This window comes from Arvicola amphibius, chromosome 7 (assembly GCF_903992535.2).
Source record: "Arvicola amphibius chromosome 7, mArvAmp1.2, whole genome shotgun sequence".
NCBI lineage: Eukaryota > Metazoa > Chordata > Mammalia > Rodentia > Cricetidae > Arvicola > Arvicola amphibius.
Genome location: NC_052053.1, coordinates 15,216,798 through 15,242,197, shown reverse-complemented (window position 1 = coordinate 15,242,197; position 25,400 = coordinate 15,216,798). Strand labels below are relative to the sequence as shown.

At 43.6% G+C, this 25,400-nt stretch overlaps 1 protein-coding gene across 2 annotated transcripts in view; it reads left to right on the top strand.

Moving 5' to 3' along the window:
* The window catches only part of Nostrin (nitric oxide synthase trafficking), a 52,541-nt gene that overhangs the window by 10,945 nt on the left and 16,196 nt on the right, over nucleotides 1-25,400 (top strand). For both annotated transcript variants that reach the window (XM_038336986.1, XM_038336987.1), the window contains 6 exons: nucleotides 8,899-8,982; nucleotides 11,785-11,847; nucleotides 12,076-12,157; nucleotides 13,835-13,897; nucleotides 15,898-15,996; nucleotides 20,913-21,038. In XM_038336986.1, the coding sequence (XP_038192914.1) occupies nucleotides 8,899-8,982; nucleotides 11,785-11,847; nucleotides 12,076-12,157; nucleotides 13,835-13,897; nucleotides 15,898-15,996; nucleotides 20,913-21,038 (517 nt within the window). The remainder of the gene's footprint in view (nucleotides 1-8,898; nucleotides 8,983-11,784; nucleotides 11,848-12,075; nucleotides 12,158-13,834; nucleotides 13,898-15,897; nucleotides 15,997-20,912; nucleotides 21,039-25,400) is intronic.

The following is a 25,400-nucleotide window of genomic DNA, read 5'->3' as shown; positions in this document are numbered from 1 at the left end:
TCAACTCTTTGCTTAGATAAGTCTCTTTTCCCTGAAAAACAGGAAGAATTATATACTAATTAACCGTGCAGATGACTGAGATAGCAGTCACCTGGTCTTGATTATTTGGTGTCCAAGAGTTCAGAATTAGTGCCAGATAGACAGCCATGAAGCCAGGAGGCAGAGGATAAAATGGGCCACAACTACAGGAGGCTCCAGGGTGAACCCACAGGACTCAAGAAGCCTCCGGTTCACCACTCTCTTCAATTCTAGATGTTCAGCCGCTGCCTCACTTTCCTCTTGGCGTCTTCCCTGGGTTTCCCTCGGAGTCCCTTGCCAGGACCACCCCCTGCCCGCTCAATGTGTGAAAGCCTCCATCTCCACATTCCCAAGGGGCAACCGTGGAACCCTTGGGCAGTAGGGATATCTCTTCATGGTTTTACTTCCTTATGGACCAGATTTAGGATCTGAATATCTACTGGAGCACGTGTCTGAGTTAAGAACTGCATAGCATAAATGCGAAGAAGAATGGCTATAAATGTTTTAGTAAGATCCCGATCTCGAATAATGCTGAAAGAGCACGTGACAGACATTTTGTAAAGCTAACCTGGAACAGCCTAATTATTTCCCTCAACCAAGATGCCACTGCTGGGGTACTTGATATTGATTGGCTCCTGATAATTATTCCTTTGAAGTGACTCCTCCTACTTAAGAGGCCAGATCCCTGGGTTGGCTCAACTGTCCAGTTAAGCAGCTAGCCTGAGGGATACATATCCAGAGAACCATTTCTAGCGGTCATATGTACTTTATTAACATATGGATGTTTCCTCATGGTGTACTTTTAGTCCACATTCTTATGAGTCAGTTAGTGAAGATCGATCATAGCCCGGGATCAGGCCAAGTGATGTGATCCGGAGATCGCTACCTTTTCCTCCTGTTCTTGAACCGACTCCACAAAACTAGTCCACGAGGACCAGTGATCGCAGTGCACCTGGCCCAGTTCAGTTTCACTCTCCTCGTTCTGTGACTTCAGAAATTACTTCCCTAATCCTATAGACCGCAAAAGGCTGGCTCTTGTTTAAGGCAGTGGTGCTTGCCTATAATCCTAGCGCTTGGGAGACTGAGGCAGGAGGATTGCAAGGTCAAGGCCAGCCCAGGCAGTGTAGTAAGGTTGTGTCTCAAGCAAAGAAAACAAAAATAACAAACAAACAAACAAACAAAAACAAAACCAGAGCTGGTCAGGTGGTTGAACAGGTAAAATGCCTGCCACCGAACCTGACGAGCTGAACTCCATCTCCAGCATCCAGTTGGAAGGAGAGAATTGATTTCTGAAAGTTGACCTCTGACCTGCACACACACACTGTGGCACAGTTGAGTAAACACACACACATGCACACACACACACGTCAGGGGTGGCAAAAGAAGCAATTGTGAAAAGCAAAAAGGATATTTATTCATCGTGGCTACTTTGAGGAGAGTAAATACAAATAAGGACATCCAGTGACCCAGGTCATCTCCAGGGTGACTGACGCGAGGTTGAGCTGGGAGTAGAAGGCAAGAGGTACGCATACTAAGCATTCCTGTAGAGGCGTAGTCATGCCCACCACCGGCCCATCACTGCCTCAGCTCTAGTCAGTTCTGCACTGTGGTCTAACAAACTGAATTGTCTGAACAAAAACTCCATTTCAAGGGGACAAGCACCCCTTCTGGTGGGTACCAGGGTCACAGCCTTTTCGTTTTTCCAGTCTAAGACTTTGGGAAATTTCAATTTCTTGAGGTGCATTCTTTCAACAGTTTGATAACCAAAGAGAGGGATACAATTATCTTTCCTTAGGTGTCTTTCCTGAGCTACAAGGCCAGGGCTGTTTCCTCTTAAATGTGCAGGTGTATTTCATACAAATCAATGATTCATTCCATTTGCATTAGATACAGGTGGGAAAGGCTCGTAAGACAAGTAAAGGCAATAAGAGCTGCAGCAGAGATGGGTGCTGACTCTACATGCAGACTGGAAGGGAGTTCCAGACCAGAGACTTGAGTTAAAGAGGGTCTTCCACAATGAAGCACTGACCGGTGAAGAATAGATTTACCAGAGCCAGCCACGGAAGGCAAGGATGTGCCCACCAGGCAACACAATTGTCTGTGATACACAATGGCCCATTGGGTAGTGGGGACAATGTGGGGTGCTGGGGCAAAGGACACAGTAAGAAGGAGAGGATAAGGATCATAGGGGTGGGGAGAGAGAGGCAGGAGGGAAAGTCTAAATCTCAAGTTCTTTATAAAATACTCTGAAGTCTGAATTTCATCCTAAAGGAGTCTCTGTAGAGTCTTCAACAGGTTCAAAGTCACAGCTGGTCGGTGGTGGCGCACACCTTTAATACCAGCACTTGGGAAGCAGAGGCAGGTGGATTTCTGTGAGCTTGAGGCCAGCCTGGTCTACAGAGCGAGTTCCAGGACAGGCTCCAAAGCTACACGGGGAAACCCCATTTCAAAAAGCCAAAATAAAAGACCCCCCCCCAAAAAAAAACCAAAACAAAACAAAACAAAGCATCATCAAGGTCACAATAGAAGATACATTGGAGATAACAAAAACCCAAAATATAAAAACAATCCCTATCCCTTCCTTTCCAACATACTCGAACCCCCCTGCTCAGCCAACTGCCCTTGTGCACAGTGGAAATTACAGGGCTTCAGGATAGTAACCTAGGACAAGACTAGGGCAATCAAACCCCTAGTGCATGGAGCCTGACCCGTAAATTATGACGTCATGTTTAATTAGAGTCTAATTATTAAACCTTGGTGCCTCACTCTAAATGGCCAGTCTTGGGTGGGGCAAATGAGGGTATAAAATTTACTACCTAACAAGACAGTGGGCTGCCCATTTCCTATGTAATCAAATACAATCGTACTCATATGACCCAGGAGACAAGGCCAGGTAATTGCTTTCAAATGTTGTAAAAGGTCCCTATTCTCCCTCAACCCCCACCCACAATTTGCCTGATATGGTTCTACTTTTTTTTAAAATTAATTATGGCCCAGTAAATACATTTATCCCCCACATCCTGGACTCTCTCTTCCAAGTTCTTGGTATAACAGATGCATTAGAGATAAGGACAGGGCCTCAGCCAGCAAGCTGAGAGATTTCTGCTTGGATTTGAACAGGAGTTCCTCTGGGAAGATGCAGCTTTGACCATCTTAATAAGAAGGATGAGGGTGGATTGTACTTCTGTCTTTATCCACGCTACTCCCAGTCAGATGCTCTTGTGAAACAGGGGAACTACACAGTTGCAGGACAGTCACCCAATGTTTTTGGTGACCTTTAGGAAGTGGGTGGAGTTTATTTGAACTTGAGTCTTGCTCTCTATAAAGCCCAGACTGAACTCTAACTCACTATGTAGACTAGGTTGGCCTTAACGCTTGCTTCTCTCTCTCTTTTTTTTTAATTTATTTAACTTAATGTGCAATTGTATGAAGGTGCCAGATACCCAGGAACTGGACTTAGAGAGAGTTGTGAGCTGCCATATGGGTGCTGGGAATTGAACCTGGGTCCTCTGGAAAAACAGCCAGTGTTCGTAACTGCTGAGTCATCTCTCCAGCCCCAACCCTTGGTTCTCTTCTTCCAGCCTATACAGTGCTGGGATTATGGGCATACACCAGACACCCAGCTTCTGGTAACGTTTACATACAGCTTATTTCTAAGAAGAGTTATAGCTACCTTTTAAAGGAAAAATGATAAGACTTGAAGGGAAAACATCCATTTACCCAGCTCCAACTGGAAGTTGGTTCTGGCTCAAACTGTGAGGTGGAAGATAATATGGGAACAATCTATTGAGGTTACTAAAATCCTTAATTCCTACAGAGGAGAGCACAGTCGTCTGCTTCCCTCAGCATGAGAAGACCTTCATTCAGCTTCAACGAACTCTTCATAGACACAGAGGAAACTAGAGGGCTTTAAACAATTATTTTACATAAGTTTATCACAGCAGGATCCTCTGAACTGAACACAGCCACCTATTCTCACAGCCTAACCTGTGCTGCATTGAAAATACCAGATCTGAGAGCACGGATTTTACAGCCTTCGCCATGCCAAAGGCGTGGTTTATTTTAAGATCTAGGTCAAACACTGGTTTTTGACTTATTGGTTGGTTCTCATGACTAGTAATGAAAATATATCGACTTGCCTTGCAGGCTGAGAGGAAACTAAAACGTAAATGGGATGAAAGTCAAAGTGTCCTTTCCCTGGCTCAGAATCATTAAAATTCACTGGAATATTTTGAGCTAAAGTATATACCCAGCAGACGGGATACACATGCACACTATCAATTTCACACATGAAGAAGCTGTGGCCTAGACAAGCCTCTTCATTCATGTTAGAAATCATGTCTGTAGAGGGGAAGGAAACGATGGGAGAAGGTGAGAATATCGAGTTTGCTGTGCTTCTTCCTGATTGTTTTACCAGGAGAAAGAAAATTCCAAGACCTGATTTGAGCTTAGCTCTGCCCCTCTGGATTCCTTTTGCACATATATTGCTTTGTGACTGGGGAACGTGATAAAGCAGCTCCCTTCAAAAGAGTAGATTATGGTGCCAGGCTGTGGTTGTGCACGCCCAGCACTTGGGAGGCAATGGTAGGCAAATCTCTGAGTTCAAAGCCAGTTTGGTCTACAGAGAAGATGCACAGAGAAGCCCTGTCCTGGGGGAAAAAAGAGGCAGGGAGGAGAGAGAGAGAGAGAGAGAGAGAGAGAGAGAGAGAGAGAGAGAGAGAGAGAGAGAGAGAGAGAGAGAGAGAGAATATGAAACCAGTCTCTGTGCAGCATTAAGAAAATGCCAACGTCCAGTCTATTTGGTAGGTAGCCTGAAAAGATTGAAGGGTATCCTTTTGGGATGCCTGCATACACACACAGCACAGCACACACACACACACACAAATGTGTGCCACTTACACATACATCACAGAACACCACATGGTAGTCTTTGCTTCCATTCACACACACAATCATTTAGACTTACAAAAGTGACAGATATCATTATATTTGTCTCTTAGAACGTAACTTCCCATGAGAGTGGCAAATCCAGCCATTGGATAAAAATTGGTCATCGGCTAGGAATTTAGCCATGGACATCTGTTAAGGTAAAAGCCACTGAGGGCCTGAAGGACAATATCCCATACCACGTCCTCCTTCCCCTCCTCCCTGTTTGGAATTTCAGTTCCTTCTGATGAACAGCCGCCCTCCCCCACCACCCCCACCCCAGTCGGGATGCCACAGGTAGAAGGCAAAGCTGGATGGTTACAGCCTGCTCTGTTTGACTGATTCTAAAGTCCTCGGGGGTCATTAATAAGTTGCAAGCAGATAAAGAACACAATCTGGCTGGTCGGAGACACTGGGTCCAACTCAGCCTGGCCTCGACAAGTTAAGCTGATGGTGTTTGAGATCAGAGTCCCCCTCCATTGCCTCTTAGCCAGATCATCATTCTCCCCACTCCCCACTCACCAACCAATTTACAATACATGAGTGCCTCGGAAAAGGCCCCGGAAGCAGAGAGTCTTAACATGTGCACTGGGATAGCTGGCAGTGGCCGCCACACCGTGGGAGCGTCAGTGAGTCACAACACCGTAATTAACACTGGAGTGGCACTAGAAGTTTTAAAATGCGCTTTTTTCTGACTCCCCTGGCAATAGCCACAGCCATTCTCCACATCTGAGTCAGGGGAGGAGCATGGTTAAGTAGCTCGGATTTGGAAGCTAGCTGTATCACCTCCCTCTCACGTGTCCTCGGCAGAGCAACCAATCAAACTCCAGGCCTGGTGTTCCCTCCTGGAAATTGTCAGAAAGATCGTGTCCACCTCGCGCAAGTCTCTGTAGGTTCAACACAAATAAAAATGAGCCAGAGAGACGACTCAGCGAGTAAAGGGCTGGCTGCCAAGTCTAACAACCTGAGTTTGATTCTCAGACCCGCACAGTGAAATCACAGAACCAAACCCATCAAGCTGTCCTCTGGCCTCCAAATCTATGCTGTGTTACCCCCTCCCCATGCTAAATAAAGGCAATAATTTTTTTAGAGGAAAGAGCTACAATGCTTACAATAGTGTCTTGCATAGTATAAGGGCCCGATAAAGGGTGGGTGTTGCTGTGTTTTTGTGAATAAACAGAGAACAGGTCAAGTGTCTGAGGAGTCAAAAAGTAGACGCCCTTCCGTGTACGGAGGGCATTGTTTGAATACATAATCATCATGTGTGGGAGATGGCTTTTTAATCTGGAGACTCACAGATTTGCCCTGGCACTGATACTAAGGCAAGAAATTCTGGCTTGGCTAATGAATCTCCTCAGGTGGGTCTCTACTTTCTTGATTGAAAGCCTGGGAGAGTTAGCTAATGTGGTACATGCCTATAATCCCAGCACCCAGGAGGTTGAGGCAAAAAAAATTAGGAATTCAAGGTCACCCCAAGATACACATCAAGTTCAAGGTCAACCTGAGATTGTGGCGAGGGGGTGGGGAAAGAAGAAAGAAAATGCATAGGGGTGGGTTTCAGGAGCAGAGATGGCCAGACTTAGAAACTGCCAATCATCTGAAAGCAAGCAAAGAGCCTCCTCCCGACACCAAAACACCTTCATTCCCTATGAATCTTATGACATTACTAATGCTAAGGAAAGGAGTATTTCCTTGTGATAGTTGCCTCTCTCACTTGGCCTCTGAGCCCCTTTGTAGAGCCTGTAAGAACATTCTGGAAGTGAAATTGAATTGTGAAGGAGAAGCTGTCCCTGTCAGCATCCCCTCTTGGCCTAGAAGCCCTTATGGGGAGACAATGGCATAGAGGACTACACGCTTCACCGTGGATACCTAAAAAGCCTTTCAATCCACCACTATCATCACCATCATCCTCAAATAATTAATATTTACTATTTATTTTGTGTCTAGCACTGTGAGCCAAAAAGTACACATTCATCAGATGTAATGCTCTGGAGGGGTGGCTCAGGGGATAAAGGCAGTCATCACCATCAAAGGACTTGGTGGTGACCTGACTCTCATTCCCAGGCTCTACACAGTAGAGGAAGAGAACTGACCCCTTCGAGTGGTCCTCTGAGCTCTGAGTGTATACTGTGGTGTGCTCACACTCCTGTACAAACAAATAAATATATTTAAAAAAAACTTAAAGTGGATAGAAGTCATCTTTTAGAAAGAAAGAGCAGATGGGGGAGAAGAAAGAGAGGGTGTGTGGGGAGGTGAGGTGAATAGGAACATAACCTCATTGTAGCTACAGATGGACCTCTGACAAGAAAGTGGTAAAATAATTTTAAGAAGAGATAACTTGAGCTCTCCAAGAACCAATGATTTCCTGCTATCTTGCCCTGCATAGAAAGTAACGGAGGAGCCCCTCAGGTTTCTACCATAATGCCACTTGAGCAGGGCACCTGCCTCTAGTCAGTTCCTTGGGAGGTAAAGGCAGCAGGCGCCCTCTGAAGCTACCACACAGTATCTCAATCATACGTATCATTTTATTTCCAGCTTCTATTTAGGACGTCGAGCTAATGGGTTTAGTGATGACTATGCACCTTACTAGCTGTACCAGGTGTCTAGGCTTATTCTAATGAAGTGGCAGAGCTGGGTAGCTTGAAGGACAAGACTCCCCATGTAATAGTTCTGGAGACCAGAGCTCTGATGAGGTTAAGGCTTTAGTTGGTTGGTTTGGTTCCTGCTGTGGAATAGATACCTCTTCCTAATGAAGACACTGCATGCTGTCTCACGTCCCCTCCCAGCTTCTGGTGATATGTTGATAACGCCTAGGCTTGTAGATCTTCCTCTGGTTCCCGCTTTCATGTTCATAGGGTATTTTCCCCCCACATACCCATCTCTGTGTCCAGTCCCCCCCTTCCTCCCCACCCTTTTTATAAGGACACATCAAATTCTATTTGGGCCTCGTCTGAACTTGATCTCCTTCACAGAACCTAGTTCCAAAGATGACATATTCACATAGCCTTTGTGTGATCATTAATATTGCCAACCTGGCAGGACCTAAAATCACATAGGAGCTGTACATCTGGGCATGTCTATGATGGCGTTGTCAGAGGGGTTTAACAGAGGTAGGAGACCAAGGCATGTTGCACAATCTCACAGGCTAGGGTTCTGGACCAAGTAAACGGGAGAACACAAGCTGAGCACCCAGGTTCGCTCTATCTGCTTTGTGACTGCAAACGCGGTGTGATCAGCTGCAGTATGCCCCTACCACCATGGACTGTATGCTCAAACCATGAGCCAAAATGAAGCCTTCTCTGTTGACATTGCATTGGTCAGATTACACGGTAAAAAAAAAAAAAAGCAGCTAAGATGCTGGGGTTCAGTACTCGTTGAGGGAGGCACAATCCAACCCATAGCATCGGTGGAAAGAGAGTTTAGTAGAGTACTTTTCTTTGGGGATCCTCTTTGATATTCCTAAGGGTTTGCCAAAAGACAAGAGCATCCTTCTGTCAATAGTTAATCTCTTCCTCATGAAGACACTGTATTTTCACCATGACCTTTTATGTGTCAGAGTGTGTGTATTTGTGTGTCTGAGTGTCTGTGTCTGAATATATGTGTGTGAGAGAGTATACTTGTATATCTATATATCTATCATCTATCTATCTCTATCATCTATCTCTCTATCATTTATCTCTCTATCTATCATATCTATCTACCATCTATCTATCTATCTATCTATCATCTTTCTATCTATATCATCTATCTCCCTATCGTCTATCTCTCTACCATCTATCTATCTATCATTTATCTACCTACCATTTATCTATCTATCTAATATCTATCTATCTATCTATCTATCTATCTATCTATCTCTACCTCCCTCCCCTACTCCATGTGTATGCCTTTGTCTATGTGTGCTCTTGCTAATTCTGACCAGTATATCCTACATACAAAGTCCTTTGCTCATAGAGCCAACCTGGAGATTAACTACGCCAAAGGACTTCAGAAACTGGCAGCCAAGCTGAGCAAAGCACTACAGAGCACAAAGCAAAAGTAAGTATGATGACAAAGGTAAGGCAAAAAAAATCCTTTGTAAAAAATTAAAAGTGAAAAAAAATCTCACTCTCAGCTCTTTCTCCCACACATGGCAGATACAATCCTACCAAGCATGGCTTCCAGATCTTGGGGATTTATTCTGGGCCAGGCACTGCCTCAAATGCTTAGTGGATATTCCTATTTAATCCTCACAACAATCCTTGAAAGTTCTTATGTTTATCCTCCTTACGGATGAGGACTTGAGACTACAGCTGAAATAAAACTCCCCAATCATGCAGTTAATGAGCTGCCCGTTTAGACTCATCCTGGGGCTTTATGGCACCTGAGCCCACCATTGGCTTAAGAATGCCATCTAGGAAGGAATGTGAAGCCAGAAGGTCTTAGAGGCAGGACGTGTGAATTCTGTATTATCTCTATTCTGTGACTTTTGACAAGGATCTTGGTCTCCTTGTGCCTCCATGTCTTCCTGTACAGGGAGCAGATGAGTGTGCATTTGAGTGTGTGTATGGGTTGTAGCATGATGTGCAGCCCGAATAATAAATGAAGCAAACAGTGTGGAGGACTCAGCATGTGAGGACAAGCACACAGTATGTTGCAACAATAAAATCGTCCATTATTGAAAACTGGTTACGACGCTGCTTCTGTACTACCGCGTGCAGATGAGACTCTGAACTCGCAGTGTTCTTGCTGAGTTTCCTCAGCTGATGATGATAGTGGGCAAATTCAGAGGAAAAAAGGGCTTCCAGAACCAATTTCTCACTCCTGCCTGGGCACCAGGGTGATGATAGCAAGTTGCTTTGAAACGGCTCGGGTTCTTGTTCTACTTTTATTTGGGGGTGATATCTTGGTAGATTACAAACGAGTCAGTGCAGTAGTGTGGTTGGGCTTAGACCAACTTCCACTTAGACAGCCCAGTTTAAACTCTGGTTATACTACTTTTCAGGCTAGTGGCCTGGGACCACTCATCTTCTTTCTAAGTGTCTCTTTAAGATGAAAATGAAGCTGAAATGCCGTGGTGCTGAAGGAAATCTGCTGAGGCAGGAGAATTGCCATGAGTTTGAGGCCATCTTAGGCTACACAGAGAATTTCAGGTCAATGCTGCTGTAGTGTGAGCCCTCTTCTGAAAGAAACATAAATAATGATAATAAATATACTAACATAAAAACAGAAATAAAACCCATTCCTTACAGTTACTGAATTAAATGCAGTAATGCAAGCGTGCTTAACAGACCATGGGATGAGGAGGGAAACTTCCTGAATGGCCTTTTAATTTTGATCCTAATGATTCAGGTCCCACCATGGCAACCTTAGCTTCAAAATGGCAGACACATTCAAAATGGCCAGTGAGCCAGCCTTAGTGTGGTATTTAGTGATAAAATTTAGGTCAAAATCTGTGTTAGATGCTTACACAGAGATCCCAATGTCTTATTTCATAAGATTAGTTAAATGAGGCTCAGAAAAGCCGAGTGAGCCTTCAAGGGTCACAAAAGAAATCAGGGACAGGGATGTCTGCTTTCAGACCTGCGCTCTGGGCTCTCTGAGGTCACATGATGCATTTCCTGTCAGGCTGGCCAGCGGCTGTGCAATCACTTGGGAGGCTCTCTTTAGTGAATGCTCCTCATAGCCTAATAAACACAATTATATTTGGTTTAATTTACACAAAATAGTAAACACTCATTTGCTATTGGAGTGTCTCATGTAGCCCAAGCTGATCACAAATTCTTTATGTAAACTCAGATGACCTGACCCTCCTGCTTCCACATTCCAGTTGCTTGGGATTACGGGGATGAACCACCTCATCCAGCAGCAGTTATTTTAAGTATAGAGTTTGGTCCATCCAGTTTAACAGATGTGTGTACTACCTAACTAACCACCACCAAAGACATTTTCAACACACCCGAAGTCGCTTCTTCCTGTTTGTGTCCACGCCCTCACCATCGCCAAAAAAACCACTGACCCCCATCATGTGAATGTAGATTAGTTTTCTCCTTCCTGTGGTTTCTTGCACTAGAAGCACACAGTAGGCACTCTCTGGTGCTGGTATAGACTGTAGAAACCCTGGCCTCTGCTCTGGTTTTCCCATTGTCCCAGTGCAGGATGCAGACTCGGCCACTGGAGGCGCACTTCTGCTCCGGTCTGATTCTGGCAGGGATGCAGCTTCCTCCCTTCCGCTCCATCAAAAGTGCCATGGGCTCTGTCCCTGCAGTTAACTAAGACTACTTGTCCTGACTTCCAAGGACGCCTGACAGACAACTAAGAGTCGCCCCCTGCTATGAGAGAAGAGAACATCAGGCTTCCTTGTCCTCCCTCTGCTTCCGGGACCGGGAAAGATATGAGGCTGTCTTAAAAGTTAGCCTGGGGCAGGATTTGAACTCCAACCCCAAGATCAGCACGCACAATGTGCCAGGGACTTGGGCTCAAACCCTGTGTCACTTACATCCTCGAAGGCTTGGTTTATTCATCTGTAAAGTAAGGGACTTGAAAAGCTTTTCTGTGAGGGTCTTCTAAATTCCTCTCCCTCACCTGTTCCTTTCCTTGGCCACTTTATCTCCCTGATTTTCTGCATAGGTAAAATAGAAGATGAAAATCTAAGTGGGAAAAAAAAAAGAAGGAATGGGGAAAAGGCAGTGTGTATAATGTCTGTGGTGCCAATAAATATACTGGCTGAATTTAATCTCACGGAGAAATTGAAGCTCCAGCCAGGGAATGAATATGAGGGGAGGCAGTCTGTGGACTGTAATGCTTGATTTCTCAGTGCTCACTAATAATTAACACCCCTCCCCCCATTTGTGTCTCTAGCTGTCTCAGCACTGCCTGGGCCTGGGCCTCAGAGAGCATGAAATCAGCGGCAGACCTACATCAGTGAGTGCTTCCTGTAATTTTGTCCCGTACCCATTTCCACCGCCCCACACCCACACCTTTGCCCCTACTCTGAAGGGGGGTGCCACACATTTAGAGTGGGTGGGAGCCAGTATTCCACTTCAGACCTGCACGAACTAGATTAGCTATGAACTCATCTACCCCGAAGTGCATTCGGGCAGAGGATGGCAACCCAGGAGGAGACTGGGCACCCTTATGTTCTGATTCCAGAAAACTTGGCAAAGCGATTGAGTCGGAAGCAATAAAGCCAACGCATCAGGTCCTGAGTATGCAAGAAAAGAAGAGAAAATCGGTGAGTCAGAGCTTCTCTTTCCTCTTAGAAGGAAGATTTCTAAGGCTGGGTATGAATCAATGATCAAAAAAACCAACCAACCAACCAACCAAACAAACACTTGCTATGCATGCTCAAGACCCTAAGGCCCTAGATTCAAACCCCGGCATAATAAAATGTTCTTAACAAACAAGTGAAACACTCTGGTAAGGGAGAGGAAGGTGAATCTCCCTGCCTTCTAGGCTAGCAAGTTCCACATACGATATTAAAGGGAAACCCAAGATGAAAGAAATCTAATAAAGTAATAGAATCTCAGCTGGAAGATCCTTCCCAAAATGTTAACAAAAATTACTTTGAGATGATAAAATTAGAGGTTATTTTCAATTTCTTGGTACTTTTAAATGGTCTATTCTATTTTGTAAACTCTATCACTGAGCTCCACCCAAGTCCCATATGCATAATTTGTTCCAAAAGATACTTTCCTACTTACCAAAGTGAGATTACTTAAAGGTAATAATAATAGCTACAACTCTCGAATACTCTTAAGACTAAAGGGAGGCATTAGGCATGCCTCTCAAGAACAGCTGGTTGTCTTTTCCATGTCTTCTGCTCTGGGCATGCACCTTTCCTTCTAGGACAATTTCACTGTGTGTTCTCTCCCCTCCCTACACCCCCCCCCCCGTTCTCAGTGTATCACAATGGTTAGCCGCTTTAGACAATGCTTCCAGACAACTAGCGCAGCTGTTAATGCTGCTGTGCTCCCAAGGTGTGGGCTCAGGGTCAAGCGCAGGTACAAAGTGCCTGAGGCTTAGCAGGCCATCCTTGCAAAGGGTAAAAATAATCTTGGAGGTGGGGGACAGGGTCAAGTTGGTTATAAGGCTAAAGAACTAAAGGAACTGGGAAAACTCAGATGGAAGAGGAACGAAAATAAATGAAATATAAACACATTAACTAGAATCGATGTTTTTGTGTGTGTATATGTATGTATATTATGTGTATACATATATATATACATATATACATATATATATGTATATATATATATATGCTGTGTTCCACCAGAATGGATGTCCTATCTAAGGTAGTAGAGAAAAAGTGACAAAATTTACTTGAAATAAATATAATCATCTACTTTTGCCAGCAACTTTAGAAAAACTCAAAGCAAGTCTGTATTTCACTAATTATAAAACACTTTACATACCATATAATAATATGATAACTGCATTTGATACCATAAATTAATCAGTGCTATTATAATTTATTACAACACATTGGATAGCTGACGTCACGATCCTCCAATCATCGGTCCCCATTATCTCCTGTTCAGAGGGAGGGAGGGAGAAAGAGAGAGAGACCACAGCCTACCTTGGGCTTTTGAAATCTCAAAGTTCACTCCCAGTGACACACCTCCAACAAGGCCACACCACCTAAGCCTGCTCAAACATTCCACCAACTTGGGACTAGGCATTCAGAAGCAAGAGCCTACGGGGCCATTCTCGTTCAAAGCACCTAGACTCCTCAGATCCCTACAAGGCTCCACTCTCAGGCTCCTCCCACTCCCCAGAGTCCCACCTCTAAATGCTGTGATGCTGCAGGAATAAGTTTTGATCTCTGAGTTTTGGTATCCATAGATATTTAATTAATAACAGTGACTAAGCAAGAAGGCAACATTTTTTTCATTGTTTTTCTTTTCGACAGCTTGATAATGAAGTTGAAAAGACGGCAAATCTTGTTATTAACAACTGGAATCAGCAAATCAAGGCAAGTATACACAAACAGCCTTTACATAAACGCAGTTCTTAGGATGGGACTTCTTTACTTTTGGACACACATAATGGTGTGTCCTAACGCTTTTCAATGCACCTATTGAAGCGAAAATCACTCACCTGAGTTATTATACAGATGCATCATTCAACTAATCCAAAGCAGAGGATGACTCGAGATATGGGTACGGTTTATGGTTAATATTTACATGGCATTTCTTATGTGCCAAGAGCTGCCTGTTTGTGTGTTCAGTCATCATACCAACCAAGGTATCACGTGACTTTGGACTGTCAAGGTTATTTCCAAGGGTTTGAAACTGGTTAATGGTTAAACCACGAAGTCTTAGACGTTCTCGGGCTCTGGAGTCGTTGCTCTTTTCCATCGTGTTATATTGACTGCCTCTCTGTGGAGTTTGACATTTAGGTGAAGTAACAAACACTGCTTTGGTTTTCATTTGTACAGGGTGCTAGTGATCTCTACCTTGCTATGGAGAGGGCATGGTAAGGAGTGTGCTAATGTCAAAGGGAACACATGTTAATTCTACAAGAACACATGGGCTACACTAAGGCTTGCTCCACGTTTCCAATTACTTGGAAACTTAGTTGGCTAGATAGCAAGCACAGGAAACAGCACATGAATCCTCTAGATAAGTTTTGATTGGATGTAAGAAGCCAGAGAACTTAAGCTACAGAAACAGCAGATGAGGTCCACATGTACAGCAGATTAGTCTAGAATAATCCTGTGTAGGAGTTTCTTTGAGTAAGGAGGATGAGAGACTGAGGAATCTGCTAAGAAAACCCAATCATGTCCTTGAAGAAGATGTGCATTCCAAGAGTTGAACCCTCCCTTTACGTCTCCTAATGTTAATGACCTCAAAGAACCTTCACAAGTAAACAGCCGCCTATACCAAATAACCAGAGATGCCCTCAGAAGCAGCTGACCTCAGGCTTGTTTCTGAAGCTTCTGCTGATATCGAAGACTCCAGAGACCAAGATGAGAACTGTTCTAGACAAACAAGTTCCTACCCTTGTGGTAGATGTACTGATAAAGAGAATCACATTGAGAAACAATCTCAAAGTCCAAAAAAAGCATCCAAACACTTGTTTTTTTTTAATTTTGCTCTTGATTTTCTGAGTTTTTTAAAAAAGGTTTGTTTTGAAAAAAAATTATCTGTAAACACTGAGTTCTCACAGGAAATAATAGATCAAATACAATAGATCAAAGGCTAGAGACAATATTCTATAACTGTCTGCTTCAAAGAACAACAACAAAAAACCCTCCTGTTATTCCCCAGTTTCTGATAAGTTGTTTTCCTAAATCAAATGATTTCATTGTTTTATGAAGAATAACAAAGTCATTAGATCACATGGATTTCTTGAGTTGTAATCATTTCCTGCCTCATTTCAATGCAAGAAGAGGCTTCCGGTGTCAGTCCTGACGTGCAGTCTGCTTCAGAGACAAAATTGCAAATTCTGAAGGACCAAGTACTCTTGACTCACACCCATTTATCATCAGGCACGTGACTGAGCTAAAAGAGGGGCTGTAAGCAGCTTGTTTCTTGAGCTTCCTTGCATAGCATCTTCACAAGTTTCAAGGAAGGCGGTAGGCTGATTCCCTCCACCCCCCCCCCCCCACACACACACAGTGTTTCATTTTGTAGTCTGAACTCTCAGTCTGGGCTTGGTGGTTCAGGGCTGCATTTCCAACGCTCAGGAGGCCAAGGCCCCAAAAGAGTGAGTTCAAGGTCAATTAGCAAATATCTAACTCTCTTGCACATAATACCCAATATCGTGACAAAATGCACAGTGGTTCCCTATCAAAATATTTGCTGCTGTAGTATTTTGGGCAGATATTGAGATGAAGGGTGGGAACAAAGAAGTCAAATCTCACAGTCATTCACAAACAGACCTCATTCCAAAATGGAAGAGCTTTTCTCTAAATGGCCATTTCTGCTTCTTTCTGCTTTGTTTCCTTCTCTTGTATGTTTCTGTCTCTAGGCTAAGAAAAAATTAATGGTGAGTACCAAGAAGCATGAAGCACTTTTCCACCTTGTAGAAAGCTCCAAGCAATCCGTGTCCCAGAAGGAGAAGCAGAAGGTGAGCCGTCTTGGTAGCAGGAGCACGCTGCTTAGAGATTCCTGCCTTCTGCGGGAATATAGAGAACTGGCTGGCTCATCCCCTGTAGGGATTTGTAGGTTGGTCAGGCATGAAAAGGGATTTCAAAGTCACCTGTGGTTCACATAAGATTTTTGAAATATATCACTGACATGGCATATTAGACTTGCGGTGTCCACAGTTTTGATAGAGACTCTTATTTTTTTAAAAAAATCTCAGCTCCCTCTCCAAATAAGTAAATATATATCCTTTATATTTATGGGATACTATATATAACACTTTGCATATTACACTAATATGCTGTGAACACTCTAAAATGAAAAGTAGAAATGATTATAAGAAGAGAGAAAGATAAAATGGCATTTTAGATGGTTAGCTAACCATGATATGTTCATATAACTGGAAAATAATCATCAAGTAAGTATGTAAATAAAATACACCATGAGGGAAAAAGTATGGATTAATCACAGTAAATATAAATTTACATTTCCACCATTCATCTTGGCAATTTGAACTTTTAAGAAAGTAAGTAATTATAGTTTACATCAAGTTCTTGTCCTATCTTCCTACATCACCCAGATTTCTTTTCCCTCTGAGCAATGAGGTATTTATAACCATGAGCAGAAGAGAACGTTTACTGAGATGAGGTTGTTTCCTCTTCATGTTTTGTTTCTTAGTGAAAGCGATCAAGCACTCCTGGCAGAAATGTTTTAAAGGCTTTAGTGCATGTGTCATTGTTAACTTAACCGAAGCCAGGTAATACATGTAGATCAACGGGCCACGAGTTCCGTGACGCTGGAAGGGAAGATCTTTGTGAGGCCCCGCTGCAGCTCCCTCCTGTGGCAGGACCCCCGATTCTCCCAAGCCTCTTCCGAATCCATAACCGTCCATGTGTAGGTCACAACACTGAGTCACGAGTTAAATAAGTGTAAACTTGAGAACTATGTTCTTAGACAAAAAAATGAACACAAGTAATATTGGGCTCTACCTCAAAAGATTATCTAGCCCAGCCCCTGTAGTATGTGCTCCGTATTGGAGCACACTTTCTCTAACGTGAAGTCCCCCCAAGGATAGCAGCTGGCACCATTACAGTCCTCAAAAGAGAAAAGGAAACCGTCATCTGAAGAAATCGTCAGCTGCGCAACTTAAACGCATCGTTAGCACGATTTGGAAGGTCCTTATCTCTTTACATGCCAGTCTTCGCAGTTCAAAACTGTGCTGGATAACAAGCAGCCATGGAGGAGCTAATTCATATATGTAAAGATCTCAGCACCAGGACATGCCCCAGCCTTCCTACCCTCATCAGAAGCTATTCTTCCTTGATGTCAAGCAACAGAAAAACTAGTACAGCCAAGGGGTGCATTTCTTCTTCCTTCGGGAGCAGCTTCCCTGGGGGTGAAAGCATGCAGTGCCCTTCCCCACCTTCCTACAGTGGGCCTATGACCGTGACCTTTGCCTGTGATGACATCATAGGTCCCTCCCATAGTCAGCTTAAATTAGATCTGGGTTTTTTGTTGTTGTTGTTTGTTTGTTTTGTTTTGTTTTTAAGTGAACACCAGACCTGGCCTTCATTTCTCATGCCCGTGGAAGTGCTCTATCATCAGCACCGCTGCTAGGCAGTTCTTCCTGTTTTCCTGCTTAGCAATCCCAGTTCCCCCACCCCCGGAAGCGGAAGTGAGCCTAGACCCCATCCTCTTCCCACTTCCATCCTCCCCACCCACTCCCAGAGGACTTACATCACTACTCACTTTTAATTGCAAATGTGCCAGGCAGAGACCAGTTCATCCCATGTTCTGAGACTACGGCTCCCTGCCTTCCAGACCCTCTGGTAATCACCCGACTTGTCCTGTCTTAGACAACCCCCCCAACCCCACAATGCTTCCTCCCATCAGTCTTCTGAATTCCCAGGTCTATCTTGGTCTGTGTGAGCAGCTATAAGAAGTTACCATAGCCTGGGCAGCTGGCACCACAGAGTCTATTTCTCATAGCCTTTTAAACAGAAACCTAAGTAAAATGACTTTAACTAACCCATAAATAAAAATGTCACACAGTTAGTTTAAGGAAGCCACTCAAACACTTGCCCAGTGCATACATTTTAGTGAACTTCTTTACAGTCAAAATTGCCATGGTTCTAGAGATCAGGAGCCGGCATGATCAGATTCTGGTGAGAGCCAAGACTTCAGTCATCTCTTCATAGCCTCATAAGGCAAGGAGAGAGCTCTGGGTTCCTCTCTCTCATAAGCTTGTTGATCTCATTCATGAGGGTTCCACTCTTGAGACACTTCCCAAAGACTCCAATTTCTAATGCAATGATGTAGAGAAGTTAAAATTCAACATTCAAATTTGGAGGTGCTTGTCCGCTTCCTCCAATGCACCTCCTGCCTTGGGAGAGCAGGAAGGAAGTTTTCATGGCCCTACCCATTCCTCTCTCTCTTTCTCTCCTGCACTAAGATTTATTTGAAGGGTTGTCTGCAATCTGTCTCTACTTCCCTGTTCATTCCTCAAGCTACCCCACAAACTTCTTAGAAGCATTGTACATCATTTATCTCCCTTTCTGCAGGCAGTCTCTTCTTTTAACTTTATCAGTATCCCATTCTTGGTCCCCTTACATCTCTGGATATTTTATCTTTGCCTCCTTTATGGATGTCATTTTTTTTCCCATTTGGCCCTTATATACTGCTGTGCCTGAGGATTTCTTTTCAGGGCCCGTCTGTTTAATTCATTGTTGTGTCTCCAGTGTCCAACAAAAGATTCTCAATATCAGGCACTCAATAAATAATAGATTTTTAACGTATATACTCCCAAGGCTTCAACTCTCATTTCTACACGGACAATGCCTAAATTTATGTCTCTAGCCATATCTGCCTCTAAACTGTCTCCTGGCACCTCTAGAAATCATCTCTTCCTACCTAAGATAAGTCTTTCCCCCTGCATCTTCTGGGTCTCTGCACATCTTTAGCTGGCATACTATTCTGATTCTAGCCCTTAAACCAATTGCTTCTTGGATTTGCTGACATACCCAGCTCCCTGACACCATCACCGTGACACAATTATCATTTGCCGGGATTACTGGAACTAACAAGCCAGCCCCTTTGCCTTTAGTGTTGGCTCTACTGTCACTTGCAAGCAGGGTGACTTTCCTGAAACTAAAGTCCTCTCCATTCATTCTCTTCTGAAAAGCCTTTGAAGGCTGTCTAGTGACTTCACAATATGGGTTACACTCTGTGACGTGGCCCAGCAGGGCCTTCCCTGACTTGACCTTGCCTCCTGTTCGCCATTGTCTCTGACTGTTCTTTCTAGGTCCTTGGGGCTCATCAATTCTTTCCCATATCAGGGCACTATATTGTTATCAGGTTAAAATTCACAAGCTTGTGTTTCTGCAGATAGATGTGGCTCATTACCCCTGAAATGCAAAGCTGAACGTGCCTGGTATAGGTCATACATCACAGAGCAGCCGTGTATTGACTGGAATAATAAAGAGAACAGTCTTAGTATTCAGCCTCTTGAATGGATGTTCTCCATTATTGTAACATTAGTCAAAATGTCCTTAAACATAAAGAGGGTCAGACATAAACTAAAAAAAAAAAGTCTCTATCTCTGTCCTTGAAACTTCTAAACTGCTAACACCCAGGAGGGTGCATGAGAGCCACCTGAGGACCTGCAGCTAGCCCATTACAGAGCTAGCTAATGACTGACTATCTCTACTGGGGGCCCTTGAAGTTGCTACTTTATTTATTTATTTATTTATTTATTTATTTTTAAAGATTTATTTATTATGTATCCAACATTCTTCCTCCATGTATGCCCGCATGCCAGAAGAGGGCGCCAGATCTCATTACAGATGGTTGTAAGCCACCATGTGGTTGCTGGGAATTGAACTCAGGACCTCTGGAAGAGCAGCCAATGCTCTTAACCACTGAGCCATCTCTCCAGCCCCCGAAGCTGCTACTTTATAAATACCAGTTCATAACTAAGAACATGAAAGTTGCGAATAATTCGTGCAATCTAAATCCTCATTTCTCAGAAATGGAACTGCTTGTCTGGACATTTCCATTAGCCGTCTCAGCCATGTGGTTTGACGAGTTCAACATTGCCTTGATTTCCCAAAGACTTAGCAATCAGAAAGCAGATGTCATGGAGGGGACTGCTCATGAGGGGCAGATCCTTGGAGAGCAAAATGAAAGGAAACCATATGTCTACCTGTCTTTAGTGAGAAGCTAACATGGGGACAAATCTCAGGCTTAGTGTTGTAACAGTGTGGGATACATGATGCGCTATGTATCTCACATGTATTACCGTATTGGATCCTCCCAACCACTCAGTGAAGTGGGTGCAGCCATCCCTATCAGAGATGCAAAACAGACTCTGTAGCTCCTGAAAGTGATGTCACTTCTCCTGTGACAGAAACGAGACTTCTGATCCATGGCGCCTCATTCTGAAACTCTGCTTCTAGCTGCACAATGATGGTTTGGTTCCCCATCATGGAAACAGGTTTGAAATTTGTATGAGTCAACAAGTCTCTACTCACACTGGGAAGGAAGGAGAAAGCCATAGGATGTGCCAGTAGATTGCAGGTGGAGTTCTCAGTCCTACACTGTAAATTGTCAAATTCAGTCATTTGGCCTTAATGTGAGGAATGTGGACAGATCACTTCACGTTTGGAAATTCAGTTAGAATTCAGTTTCTTCAAGCATAAAACTGGAGGTATATTGAGAGGACATTCAATGTCCTTTAATAGAAAAAAAAACCTTCCAAAAACCTAGGTTTTGTCTTCTGCGGTAACTATTATTTATAGAGACCTGAAACTGAGGAACATTGGGCCACTTGTGCTTCATGGGATGCCAAGAGCTCTCTTGTAAATGTGCCGATGACTGTGTGACTCTGATATTTGACTTTAGCTCCTCAACAAACTGAAAAAATCCACTGAGAAGTTGGAAAAGGAAGATGAAAGTTACTACCAAAAAAACCTGGCCGGCTATTCTACTAGACTGAAGTGGGAGAGCACGCTGGAGAAATGTTACGAGGTACATCCAGCGTTCATAGCGTTCCTCTCTCGATGTCGTTTGTATGTGGGAGTGAAGATTGGCTCTGCATTCACGAGATCTGCCTTCTTTCTCAGCTCTGATTGGCTCTGCATTCACAAGATCTGCCTTCTTTCTCAGCTCTGATTGGCTCTGCATTCACGAGATCTGCCTTCTTTCTTAGCTCTGATTGGCTCTGCATTCACGAGATCTGCCTTCTTTCTTAGCTCTGATTGGCTCTGCATTCACGAGATCTGCTTTCTCTCCTTGCTCGGATGCTCACTTGTAGTATGGCGTTAGACAGACCGCCTTCCCTCTCCTTGTTTCCATCTCTCCACGAGCACAATCACCAGTGAAGGTTCATGTGCACCATTAGCCAGAGTTTCTGCTCCTAATTCTCGGTGGAGTCTAAGCCAACATCAATGAAGTTTTATCCAAGTAGAATGTAAATTAAGACTTAGGTGTTAGAGATTCAGAGTGGAATTTCAGCAGACTCAGTGTTCATGTATGGAGTTCTCTGCTTTGGGCATTTGTTAGGCAAGCAATATACAACAATGAATAAGATACTAACTCAGAACCTTAAAAATGATTGTTCGTAACACAGAGACACACAGAGGAGGAATTCTGAATTCTGTGGGATGGAGCGGTTACTCTGTGGTTAAGAGCACTGGCTGCTCTTTCAGAGGCTCCTGGTTCAATTCTCAGCACCTGCATGTCAGTTCAAAGTCATCTGTGATTCCAGGCCCAATGGATCTGACACCCTCTTCTGGTCTCTGCAGTCACTGCATGTGTGTGGTTCATATACATACATGCAGGCACCATACCCACACACATAATTTTTTTAAAAAAATCTTTTTGTAAAAGAATGAATTGCATCAAATTGACAAAGATAGTCAAAGATGTGAACACACAAATTGCAAAGAGAAAACTCAAAATCACAGCTTTAACACATGAAGAGATAGTCATGCATCAAAATTAGGGAGCGATAATATCTAGTATTAGCAAGGATGTTAGAAAATAAGAACTCATGAAGTTTTATAATGAGATATTTAACAGTATCTGAGAAAACAGCAAAGTGGCTTTGCCCATAATATAGAAGTTCCCTTGTAGGGTTCCATCCTGAAGAAAGGTTTAACCTGTACTTCAATAGTGAGGTACAATAATGTTTATTGCAAGATAGTTCATAATTAGACGGTGAGAAAACACTGCACTCAGTCCTCATGCCCGTCCATAGAAAACTCTTAAAATGTGCTCTAATTTGCCGGGCGGTGGTGGCGCACGCCTTTAATCCCAGCACTCGGGAGGCAGAGGCAGGCGGATCTCTGTGAGTTCGAGACCAGCCTGGTCTACAAGAGCTAGTTCCAGGACAGGCTCCAAAGCCACAGAGAAACCCTGTCTCGAAAAACCAAAAAAAAAAAAAAAAAGAAATGTGCTCTAATTTATAAAGTAGGCCAATTTCCAACTATAACTAAACCAAGCCTATATTTAAATATGAATTAGCCTCAAAACAATGATATTACGGAAAAGCAAATCATTTATACATCCACGTAGAAAGGTTTCAACTCACACCTGATGCATATTGAGTTGATACGTCTGTAAACAGAGAGTGTCCAGACCTGGGCTGAACCAGGGAGATGATGGAACTCCTGGTGGGAATACCGCCGGGCTGCAATATACAGCCACTCCGCTTGTGAGTGACTCCTGAGAAACCAATATAACCACTTCCAGTCCTAAAATCTACTTCAGATCTATAAGAGCAGCTTTGCTGGACTCTGCAAGTCAGCACAAACATTACCATTGTCCCAGCTAGGTTCCTATTGCCATAATAAAGCAGGATGGCAAAAAGCAGCTTGAGGAGGAAAGGGTTTATTTGGCTTACAGGTTATATAATTCATCATTGGAGGACAACCAGGCTTAAACCCGGAGGCAGTAACTCAGGCAGAGACCATGGAGGAACTCTGCTTATGGTTTTTCTCTCTAGGGCTTGCTTCATTACACGGACCAGAACTACATCCGCAAGGGTGAAACCACCTACAGTGGGCTGGGTCTTCCGACTTTTATCAGTAATCAAGAAAATGCCCCCAAAGGCTTGCCTCTAGACCAATTGGATGGGGGCATTTTCTCAATTAAGATTCTTTCTTCCAAGATGACCCTAGCTTTATGGCAAGTTGACAAAACCAAACTAAACCAAAAAGTAATCAGCATAATCATATGAAACAATTATCAACTCTGATTGGTAAGAACTTGAATATTTTTGTTTCACTTTTGTCTGTGTTCTACGTTTTAAAAATGTCTAGAACAGTTACTATAATAGTCTTTAGAATGTATAATGTGTGTGTATGCGTGTGTGTATGTGTGCGTATGTGTACGTGCATGTGCATATGTGTGTGCGCGCGCGCGTGTGTGTGTGTGTGTGTGTGTGTGTGTGTGTGTGTGTGTGTGTGGTGTGGCTTTAAGATAGTGTCTCAAAGCACAGAGTGCCTGATAAAATTCACGAAGACCCAGTGACTCAGAGCCTCTGGATGGTGCTAGGAGGTGTCCAGGTAACTTCTAAGCATACTATAGCTTGAAGTCCCTGCTATGGAAACAGTAGGATACATCTTCTGTTTGAAAGCAGATCAAATGAAAACGCAACCCCTCCAAGATCCCCTGTGAGTTCCCTGAGGCCAGAGCAGCAGAAACTGAAGAGAATAATTGAAGAACGCAAATTATACGAGCCCAGACAGGCTCTCAATCTGCCATCCCTTGGTAACTCTCTGACCACGCTTCCTTCACCCGTGCTGTCAAACAGCTGGAGGCCCTCCAGAATGCCTTGTCTCTCCATCAACCATTTCTGTACAGAAAGAACAAGACGCTAGGAAGCAATAACTCATTAAATGAGATATGGATTTTTCCCCTTTGCACAGAGGAATTCATTTCTGCCTCTTCTCATGAGCAAACACAAATCATTTTAATGATTTCTCTGAAATGTAATTAAAGCTGTTAAACATTCCCATCTCTACAAAAGGACACCAGTTATTCTAATCTCAGATTGATGCGTGTGGTTCTGTGCTTATCGATGTAAAGAAACAGCGACTCCCCAGAGTGCCATGTGTTTGAAGTCTGACTTTTATTCCCCACCCTGCATCCTTTGCCTGCATTGCTAGACTGCAACAATCAAATTCTAGGTTTTTAAAAGTAGGATAAGAACTCTTTTTCCTTTTAAAGGTAATCCAAACCAATGAACTGCATTTGTCTTGCATGTTTGTTAGGAGAAATTTTAATTCTACCAATCTGTTTGATAGGGTATTCCTCTGTGTCTTTAATTCTTTATCGGGAAGGCAGAGGACAATTGGTCACATTCAATTTGCTGATGCCTGTGATTTTAGGGGAAGTCTCAGGAGAGACTGGCAATTGCAGAGGCACTGGGCTCTCTCAAAAAATGGTGTAGCTATCTAACCAGGTGGCTGTGAGGGCGCAACTGCCGGCTTCCCATCAAAATGTCAGAGATGGGGGCGGGGGAATCTGTATTCGTGTTGGTACAGAGGTGTTTTGTTGTGGTTGACTATTTGGCTGCTTCCATTTGAAGACACATTAAAATGATCTTATACCAATAAACAAATCATAGCATACAATACACTGGATTATCATTCCCCCTTAAAGACACAGCTACAACATGGATGGACTTTAAAGATACATTTGATGGTTCTTCCTGCTTGAGACCTACAATGGTCAAGTTCAGAGAGGGAGAAAGTAGAACGGTACCTGTCAGGGTCGGGAGGAGCAGGGACAGACAGTCATTACTTCATGGGTATAGTGTTTCCTTTTTTACAAGATGAAAAGTGGCAGGGAGATGGAGCTGATGAGAGTTGCAAAGCCAAGCAAATGTTCTTCAGAGAAGCAAACTGTATCTTCAAAATGAGGCCGCTTATATTATGCAAACCTTATCTTAGCTGAAAATGTAAATTCAAACTGCAAGCGTTGGTGGCAATGTCCAACAGATACATAATAGCACCACGATGTAGGAGGACACCAACTGATCAAGCCAGGGGCAACCTTTGACTTTGTGCTGCCCTGCCTTGATACCCAGTCATTCTTCTTCCTTGGGGCAACAGTACCCACTGATTTTCCCAGAGCCTTAACCTTATCAAAACCACCTGTGGAGAATGTTGTCCTAGACACCTGCTGTCTCTGTCAAAGCTCACAGTCCTCTGGGCACCTATTCTGCAGCCTGCACCGTTCCAACACGGCCTATAAATCTCCCCTGATCACTTCAGCTAGCCTCAGTTGCTGAACTTCTCCGTCCATCCTGAAAGCCACAAACCAGCAAGTGAGAGCCAAGGGTCCAGTAACTTACTCGCTCTAGAATGTTAATAGCCAGCGAAG